We start from the raw sequence: 9,949 nt of genomic DNA, 5'->3' as shown, positions 1-9,949 counted from the left end.
GGTGTAGGCTTGTCTAGATAATTTTCTAAATGTCTTTCCAAAATTCTGCATATACTTCTAAGTTTGGATAGTTAGAAAAATAAAGAAGCCTAAATACAGGCCATCTTAAATTTTACTTGTTCTCTATCACTAGCATTGAAATCAGCAGTTAAAAACGTCACAATATTTTAACTACTGTGGTTTTAGCTGTTTGTGTGTGTGTGTGTGGGGGGGGGGTGTCATCAACTCACGCCAGTTAAAGAACGTGGCATTTCTGCATCTTATAAAATTGAACCAGAGAAAGTGGGTTACCACAGGAACTGGCAAAACCTATTGACATTACTAGAATGCTTATTTAAAAAGTTTCTCTTTTACTTAATGGACCTATTTAAGAATGATACAGAGAAAACGCCTAAAACGGTGGTAGTTTGCATCTACACTCTAGGAATATTTGTCTTTTAAAGTGAAACCTCATTAGGCAAACTGTATTTTACTAACGGTTGCATAGAAGCCTGTGTATGGTTTTTGAAGAAAATGAGTTTTGAAAAATCATGTTTACAATTTGTCACTCATTTTAAATCCCATTGTTGCCCTTCGGTTCTTATTAATATATAAGAATATCGAACACAAAATGACATCCTCTAAAATAGGTACTTTAGAGGAGTTGGCCGAAAACCTGAAAAAGAGCCTTTTAAAATGGTACTTAGGGCAGAACCTGTCTCAGGATCCCACAACCAGCAGCTGGCAGGTAGCAGTCTCAACGCCTGACTTCCCAGGACCCACTCATCACCCGGGGAAGACCCGACATCACTAGCCCTCCTGCCTCATCATCGCTGCGCTTCTGGCAGGCGGAGCCTCGTTCTCGTCCACGGCAGTCCACACCTCCGTCTCTGCAGGCGTACGCGGGTCTCGGGAATCACCGCAGTAGGCCCACTCAGCAGCGGGGAGGCCGAGGGTGAAAGCGAGAGCCAGGAAAGGCCGGGCTCTCCCTGTAACCCCCGCACTCAGTGGTGTCCCCCTACCCTCGGTGGTGGGGCCGCGGATACCTCCTCAGCCGCCTCAGCTGTCGGAGTTCAACTGGTGGGCCGCCCGTCTCGCCGTGGCCGCCACCGCCGGGTCCCCTCAGAGGCCTCACAAAGCCATGCTTCAGCCGCCCGCACCTGATTGACTGACCCCGGGCTCTGGCTCTGCCTCGCGCCGCCACCGCCTCCGCTGCCGCGCACGCGCACCTCGCGCGCCTCTGTTCCCGGACGGCCCCAAGGCGGGAACGCCAGGCTGCGAGCTGCTGGCACCTGTCTGCCTGCCAGACAGACCCTGGGCTCCGGCCTCGTGCTGGCACGCGCACGCGCCTCGCGCGCCTGCCGTCGGCCCTGGGGGCGGGACCGCGCGGCAGCGAGCGGGCGGGGGGCTCGTGGCGCGCGCGCCCCGCACCCGAGGGCTGCGGAGAGATATTTTGGGTGGCAGGAGGCCCCTCGTCATTTCCGCCGGGCAGCTAGTCGTGCTGGGGGCTTCACTCCCGCGCGTGAGGCCAGCGGGCAAGTTGGCTGAGGGCGTGCGGCAGAGGCTGCTTCCCTCGGTGACGCGACCCCCTCAGCAGCTCAAGCCAGGAACTGAAGCTCCCTAGGGACGGAGACCCGAGCGGAGCGGCGGAGGCAGCAGCAGCAGCCGCCGCCGCCTTAGCGGGAACTGAGCAGACCCGGCGCGGAGCCACGACTCCTGCACGTTTCCCTCCCCGTCGCCGTTCCTGCCAGCGGTTGGCTAAGAGACATTACAGCCGCGAGACCCGACACACAAAAGCCGCTTTCAACGCGCCGCCCGCCCAGGGAGGCTGCGGCCAGCAAGGGACCCCACCTGAGAGCGGTTCGGACTGCTGAGTTCGTTTTGTGTCTGAGCTCCGCGCTCTGCACGGAACCGACCCCGTACCCATGGCTCTGATAATGGAGCCGGTGAGCAAATGGTCTCCGAGTCAAGTAGTGGACTGGATGAAAGGTAATGCCCGCTGCGGGGAGGGTGAGGCGGCACTGGGGCGCGGGGCACCAGTGCAAGGTTAGGAGGGGGCGCGCGCCGCGCCAGAGCCCGCCACCGCGGCTTCCACTGGCGTATCGTCGTACGCGTCGGGGCAGGGGTCCTCCAGGACTGGCAGGGGCCTGGGGTCGCCGGTCTCCTTTTGTCTCCAGCTAGAGGGGCGCGGAGCGGCCAGAGAGCTAGAGGGCAGCGGGCGCCACCCGGTTGGAGGCAGGAAGTCGGGAGGCGGAATACCGGCGCATCTTGCGTACTCCCCGCTCCCCTTACTGCCCCCGGGCCGGGAGGACGTGGCGACCCTTATCTCCCAGCTCAGGGTGGACTCCCCCAGGACCTGCTCCCCTGGTCGCCCTTCCCTGGCCCCTTTGTTCCTGGGAAAGCTGACGCCCCCTCTGCGGCCGCCCTTGCCAGCCGCCTTCCCCAGCGCCAACTCTCCCAAGCAACTTTTAGCCCGGATAATGGGGTCAGGACGCGGCCGCCCCCATTTGGAGCCTGGCATCCCCCCCACACCCAGGTTTGGCTGAGGATGCCCAGGGCGGGGATACGTGCTGCTTTGGGGATGAGGACATCATGCTTCCCCTGGGACAGCATCCTTGCTGGTATCTGTGGGCTGCCTCCAGCGCATCCCCTCACATCCTTTCCCTTCTCTGCTTTCTCCCTTTCAAGCCAGTCGAGGTTTTGGACCTCACGGCTTTTTATTAAGGGCTCAACGCCAGGTGTAAGGTAATGCGCATTCAGGTACCTTCACATTTCTTCCATCTTGAAGGTTCCCCCCTTTTTGCCCCTGGCGATTTATAATAACCACAGTTATAGACAATCACCCTCCTAATCGCAAACGTGAGCTTTTTCTCTAATCCCTGGGCTTTCCTGTCTCACTACCTCCCTCTGTTGTCTGAGTTAAGGGGCTTGTAGAGGACTCCCCCACCCACCAACCCCTTGGATCCCCAGGCCCAACTCTTCCCTAAGATTTTGGGAATTGAAGAGGGGATGAATGGGATGGAATGGAATAAAGGATCCGTGGCCACACTTGGGAAATGTTAGCGTTTTGCTGGAGGTCATACCTGAGCAAACTCTAGGTAGATCAGTCAGGGACCAAAGGCTTATTATCGCTGAAAATGCCCGTTCCTACGAGGAAGGAGCCCCTTCTTGGGCTTACTTAACAGTCAAGACTTTCTAAGCTCCAGATAATTTAGAATGAGAGGTGAGGTGATTGGAAGGGATTGAGAGTGACAGGGAGAAACTGAATTTTTTTGCTCATTCTTTTCCCCAGCCTTTTTGGCCGCTTGCTTATTCTTGTGGATTTTTCTTTATTTTGCTTTCATTTTATTCCCTTACTTGCCCCTTTATTCGTCATTTACTTTGCTTTTCTTTTCTAATATGTGGAAACTGTTTTGTAACTGCTAAGCACAGTACAAATGTGAGTGAATTGAATTAAACCTAATACATTATTTATCGACTGCCCCCCTGTGTGCAGTGCATTGTGCTAAGGTGCCATGGGGGATATAAAGATGACTAAGACAAAGTCCTGCAGTGGCTCATCTTTGCTGCTGCTTTTTCTCTTTATATATTTGCTATTGAAATCCCAGTATCTTAGATTCCTACCAATTCTCCTCACTCTCCACCTTCTCTGTTTCTCAGTGATGGAAGAAAGAGCCAGAGTATATGCAGGTAGCAACAATGCTTAAAACCCCTTTCTTTGAATTTTTCTAAAAGGTTACTGTAGTTTGAGTCTGTTGCTGAAATATGAAAAGACAAACTATCTTGGCTCCATGGGAGTCTGATTACCTTCATAGACTACCTTTTGCAAATTCCCATGATGCCTGTAGTGAGTTCTGCATACTCAATCTCCACCTCCCACCCTCCCAGTTACATTCTTGCAGTTTCCCCTCTCTCCATAGTTTAGGTCCACTGAAGCAAGTAGAATATATAATGCAAATATTCTGACACACATTATTAGTTGTTCAGTACACCAGTCCTTTAAAAATCTTTCCAGCCTAAAATGTGGCTTCTTTGAAGTTAGGTTAACATTGTTAGCTATGATTTGAAATTTTTTTTAATATGTAAGTCAAATATCTTGTTTCATACCTGTTGGTGACGCATTTTAGAGCTATTTGAAAAGATCAGTTGGGTAGCCAAGATAGAGTTTGTGTATCGTATACACATATGACTGGAAGAGAATGAATGATATTTCAAATCCCAAACTACTTCCTGCTGAAATTTCCTTAATATTCATATGTATTTGATTTGAGATATTATCAGAAAATGAGATTTAAAAAAATAGTTGGATGAAACAAACATTTCCTCAACTTGTAACTTACACTGTTGCCTTAATTTTTCTCTCTTTGCCCTTTTCCCCAAATAAACTTTAACAAAGGACATTTTAAAAATATTTTTCATCCTGCAGTAATGTAGTAATATTTAAAAGTCACCTGCTAATTTAGGCTGTAGCTTTGAGAGGCTAAACCTCATTTAGTGTTGTATAATATGTAGTGTTGTAAAGGCAGTACCAAAGAATGAACAAGAGTTTTGAACAACTGCAACACTGTGGGAGTTCTTCAGAGGATGCTCCCAATGAGACAGTTTCATCATCCTTAACATTGAAAGCATATAGTATATGCTTTCTGCTGGTCACAATCATAAATAGTTATAACTCTGTTTAAGTAAGGTACATTCGTTATGTACTTTCTAGGGTATTTTCTCTTCACTAAACAGAAAAAGAATCATTAAGTATATAAGAATAGGAATGGCCATATATTTATGATTCTAGACAATTTGTAGAAGTGATATAGAAACTCAGTCCCAGAGAGGGAAATGAACGGGGAAAAAAAGCTGACAAGATTATTAAGCTTTAGTGGCATATATTCAAGATTATTTATGAGGGACAATTTATACATTGCAATTTTGGTGCAATGTATAAATGGATTCATTTTGATTGATTTTTATTAAAATATTTGAGGGAGATGGAAATATAAAATTTATATATTGTTAGTAGTAAAGATATAAGGAAATCCTTGTATTCTTTTGCTCACCGACTTCATTATTTGTAAAATCAAATACCAAATTTTCTACTGACAATAAAAATTGGACATAACACAGTGTCAATGTTATTTCCAGTAAATACATGAACTCCTTGTGAGTCAGTGAAATAAGTAGCTATATCCCAAATTATCCTGATAGTACTTCTGGCTATTTGGAGATATCTTCTAGACCTTCAAATTAATTTTTAAAATTAATCTTATAAAAATATTTTTGGAGAAAACCAAGTACTCATAAATTAGCATTTGAAACTAACCTTCAGTTGGAAATTGCATCCAATCCTCTTGTAGTTTTATATTTTAAAACATAAACTCCTTTCAAGGTAAATAGAGGCAAATGAGTTATTGGAAAAAGCCATAGGCAGAAAAGTAGGCCAGTAATTGTTCTAATTTTTCCTCCGTCTGTTATTCTAAAATAAGTCATTTATCAGCTCCTATCTGTTCACTTGCAGGGCCTGGAAATAATCTGCAGTTGTTTGGGTCTGCAGACCTTCTCTACTTTTTTGCCCACTGAAATATAACAAAAAACCCTGAATGCTTTAGGGCCCCGTTATTAACTTTATTATTAATTTTCCTAGTCCATGTCACACCCAGTCATTCCAATTTTTTTCTTACATCTTTTCCAACTCTGAGACTCATTCAAAATATCCACATGACTAAGACAGTTATTTTTCTAGGACTCAGCTCCCTACATTACATTCTTCCAGTAATCTTTAATCTCTCTGGGTCAGATAAAATGATTATGATTTTTCAGAGTTAACCAATAGGCCCCATTTTGCCGGTCTTTAAACATCTCTGTGATTTAGCTCCAGCCAATTTTGTATTATTATGATTTCTAAAATAATTAAATTTTTAAGATAGCCTTTTCTCAACTCATTCCACAATCAACTGCTCTACTCTTTCCTGTTTACTATAAATCATTTTTTCAAGAGGCATTCTCTGACTTCTAATTTCTGTCCTGATGACTCAGCCATCTTGAGGCTAGAAAATAAAATACATTCTTTTAGGTATAAAAAGCAAAACCAATGTTTTGTATACAATCCTATAATAGAGGAAAATGTAGTGATTATATAAAGTCTAGTCAGTATAAAAGTTTAATGCTGTAGAGGAGAATGTATTTGATAAGGCAGAGATGTTTTGACAGGTACAATGCTCTTTAGTAATTCTTTTTGCCCATCATAGGACCCAGAGCTGAGGTTGAAATTTGTCTTTATTAAATAAAGAAAATGTCAGAGTTTTGAGTTAAACTGTCTTGAGAGAGAGATTGGAAATAATTTTCTGGCAGGAACTACAAATAAGCTTAAGTGATCAAATTGTTTGTATCACTTCCTTTTGAAAAATTAGGGTATTTTTTTCAATTAAAAGGTGACTAAATTGGCACCAACAATCATCTACTTTGGATTTGGCTTTTTTGGGGAACAGGAATTCTTGTCATTTTATGTAAAGAGGAATGTATCTTTTCCATACGTAGAATTTCATTCAGAAGACATGTTATTTTTCTTATAGTGTTATTAACATTTGCTCCTTAATGTAACACTCATGATTTAGTGCAGATTAGGAACAAGGAGTATATTTATGTAGATATATTTGCTCCATAGGTATTATTTTCTCAGTGCTTCTGCATGGAAGGTACTTTAATGGGTTGTTTTAAATTATTCTCTGCTTTGGGGAAATTAGCCTCTGTAAGACATGGTAGTGACGTTGACAAACTTAGGCAAAGACAAAGAAAGGTACCAACTAGCACACGTAGTAATTTTTTTTAAAGCTGTATATGAGCACCATTGGAAAGAGAAGATGATAATTTTATTGAATCAGAAAGGGGTCTGTGAGGAGGGTGGGGTTCTAGCAACTATTTAAGCTACTTATTTAATTAAGGCATAATCTAAGAGGGATGTATACTAAATGTAGTGGCACAGCAAGAAACTCTAGAGTTGAGATGGGGTTATTAACTAAAGGGGGGTTGTATATAGGTTCGTCTGGATGAAGGAGAGAGGTGGGCAGTAGAGGGAAAGTGAGGGAGGAGTGTGAGTAGGTGGCACAAAAGTACAAGAACAAATCTGCATTTCACAAAGACCATAAAACTCTCATCATGTCCTGAGTTTAAATAAATGCCACATTATAAAACTTTAGCTGCCAAAAATAAGCCCACAAAGAATGTGTATTGAATTGGTACAGCTGTTTCAAATCTGTTTCTCAGGAATGATTTGAAAATAATGTTAAATTATTTTGAAGATTAATTAAATCATTAACATTATGTTATTAGATATTTCTAATTTTACTGAACCAAGTTCTTATACGAAGAATGGAAATAGACTTTTAAGTATTAATACTGTTCCTAAAGCAATGATGAATTATCATTTTTATTTATAACAGAGCAACCCTAGATTAGGGCTCAATTTGTTCTGGCCAATTTTTGTATTTTTTAGTGGAGATGGGGTTTCACCATGTTGGCCAAGCTGGTCTTGAACTCCTGACCTCAAGTGATCCACCTGCCTCGGCCGCCTAAAGTGTTGGGATTACAGGCGTGAGCCACCGCACCCGGCCTCAATTTGTTCTTAATGATGTTTAGCTTTCTATGTGTCTTCCCTGCAATACCTCACACATAGGGTTATTGTGAAGAATAAAGTTATTAGCTTCTAAAAATAGTACTAAAAGAATGGATCATCTGTATTAGTTTTTAAAAAGGGCAGGGGAAGGGAGTATAAAGTAATTTGAAAAAAATGGAGTCTTAAAGTTTTAATTGTTTATGGTTTTTTATTGTTTAGTGTCTGATTAAAAGCAGCAAGTATAGTTTTCAACGTGGAATCATTGTGTTGAATTACATTCAGGGAGTGAATTCACAGTTTTCATGAATAGCATAGGCCTGTGTTCCACAAAATGTTATATTTTTGTGGTTGTGGAAGCCAAATGATCAAAAGAAGCCAAAGAGGTGTTTTTTGTTTTTTGTTTTTTTTTTTTTTTTGCTAAGCTTTTTTATATTAAAACAAACATGGATATTATATTCATGATGTAGAAATCAAAATTGGCAGTATTTCAAAGATGAGACCAGAGACTTAGCAGGAATTTTAGGCTTGCAGCTAGCTTTTTAAAGCTCTATTCTCCAGACCTCCCGGGGTTGAATACACTCTTTTGAGCAATTACAGATGCATCAGTGGAAAAGTTGGAGAAGTGGTGGTTGAGTTTAAAAAAGGTAAAATTAATGGACTCTGTTTCCCTTTTTTTCCTTTTACTACAAGGCACAAAATATGACCATTTTCAGTCGAGGTTATGATAATTGTAGCATCTTAATTTTGTTTATTTGTTTGATCCATACATCTCCAGTCGGGATGAATTCCTTGAATATGAATCTCATCTGATCTCATTCTCTCACTTCTTACCCTTATCAGTTTAAAACAGTTTAATTACTTCTCATTGTTTTTAGGATAAAGGTCAAAGTCCTTAACATGGCCTATAAGACCCTTGAAGGTTTGGTTATTGCCTATGAGGTAAGTGTCATGCACAGCACCAAGTATACAGGCTGCCTCACCGTCCTTCCTGTTTGCCTACCACTGGACATTTGCACTTAATATGTTCCCTCATTCTCTTCACCTAGTTAAGTCCTACTCACCCTTCAGGTCTTATGCTTTTTCACATCCACCTTAGGAAAGCCTTTCCAGATTTGTTAAATCACATCAAATCCTCAGTTATATGCTGTCCTAGTACCATGTATATCTCCTGTGTCCTATTCACCAGTTTTATTTTTATATTAATTTGGATGGTTATTTGATCTCCAGCTCCCCCACTAGATGAGTGCAAGGACCCCGTCTATTTCTTGTACCAGTATGTAAAAAAGTATCTGGTATAAAATAGGCACTTAGAAAATATTTGTTGAGGGAAGGAATAAATTAATGTATTCACAGATTACTGGTCTGTCAGCAAATCTGCTTTCCTAAATGACAATGCACGTAAAGTCCCTTATAATGCTCTAATGGATACTTCAGTGCCAACCTATGTATTGTGTGCCAGAATACAGTAGAAGTAGGGTTGCTTTATCCATTTCTCATAGTTGTAGTGCTCTAGTCAATTCAAAGATACGAATCATGGTTTAAACTCATTTTGTTATAAAATATTAATAATTTCAGTAAATTAATAACACTTGTATTTATGCCATAAGTATTATAGATAGTATAAATATTATTTACTAATGTCACTTAATAAGACAACTGATAAGCAAATACTTATTAAAACATTAAAACACACTCCTCCTAAGCATTTATTTCCCTTCATTCAAATTTTCTAATTGTTTCTTCATTTGGGTATTTTTAAAAGACCTCTATATATTTTAGAATGCATGATAGTGTGAAATTGATCAGATGTCTTAGTTTTGTCCTCTTATAAAAATAAAAACAAAAAGCTCATATAAAAAATTAAAATGCATTATTCTGTTAAGATATCCTTTATTTGTTAATTGGGACGATAAAATGGAAAAACAACCCTTGAGCTTAATGAAACCATTATCTTATTTATTATATTTAGTGTTCAATTTGCATTTTTATTAATAGGAATACAATTAAGGTATTTAAAGGTGCATCTTAAATCAACATTTTCTTGTGTAATTTTTCATCCTTCCCTCTGATTTTGAAAAAAAGAAAACTTTAAAAACTAGATGTAAGTTTATCGTTACTAACTTTTGAAGGGCACTTTTTAAGAACATATGTACAGAATTATTGCAAAACATAGTTTGCTAAATACAGGTGCCTCAAGTGGATTTTCTATGAATTACATGCTGCTAGGTAATCACTAGTAGGCAAATTACCGAAATTTTTCTAATAAAGCCTGCCTCCTCCTAATTTAGAATCATTAAAATACAAATCAGAATAAGTGAAATTGTAAAGATCTTAATAGGCATGCCAGTTTGTTAACTCTTTATAAAA

General features: G+C 41.1%; 1 protein-coding gene across 5 annotated transcripts in view; it reads left to right on the top strand.

Moving 5' to 3' along the window:
• The first annotated feature begins 1,874 nt into the window (after positions 1-1,874).
• The window catches only part of CNKSR2 (connector enhancer of kinase suppressor of Ras 2), a 294,707-nt gene continuing 286,632 nt past the window's right edge, over positions 1,875-9,949 (top strand). For 2 of the 5 annotated variants that reach the window (XM_023199069.1, XM_023199073.1), the window contains exon 1: positions 1,875-1,968. In XM_023199069.1, coding sequence (XP_023054837.1) covers positions 1,905-1,968 — 64 coding nt within the window. In that variant the 5' untranslated portion in view covers positions 1,875-1,904. The remainder of the gene's footprint in view (positions 1,969-9,949) is intronic. The other 3 variants (XM_023199072.1, XM_023199071.1, XM_023199070.1) reach the window with 2 other exon arrangements.

This window comes from Piliocolobus tephrosceles, chromosome Y (assembly GCF_002776525.5).
Source record: "Piliocolobus tephrosceles isolate RC106 chromosome Y, ASM277652v3, whole genome shotgun sequence".
Lineage (NCBI taxonomy): Eukaryota > Metazoa > Chordata > Mammalia > Primates > Cercopithecidae > Piliocolobus > Piliocolobus tephrosceles.
The sequence above is the reverse complement of the archived record's forward strand: the minus strand, read 5'-3'. Positions and strand labels throughout refer to the sequence as shown.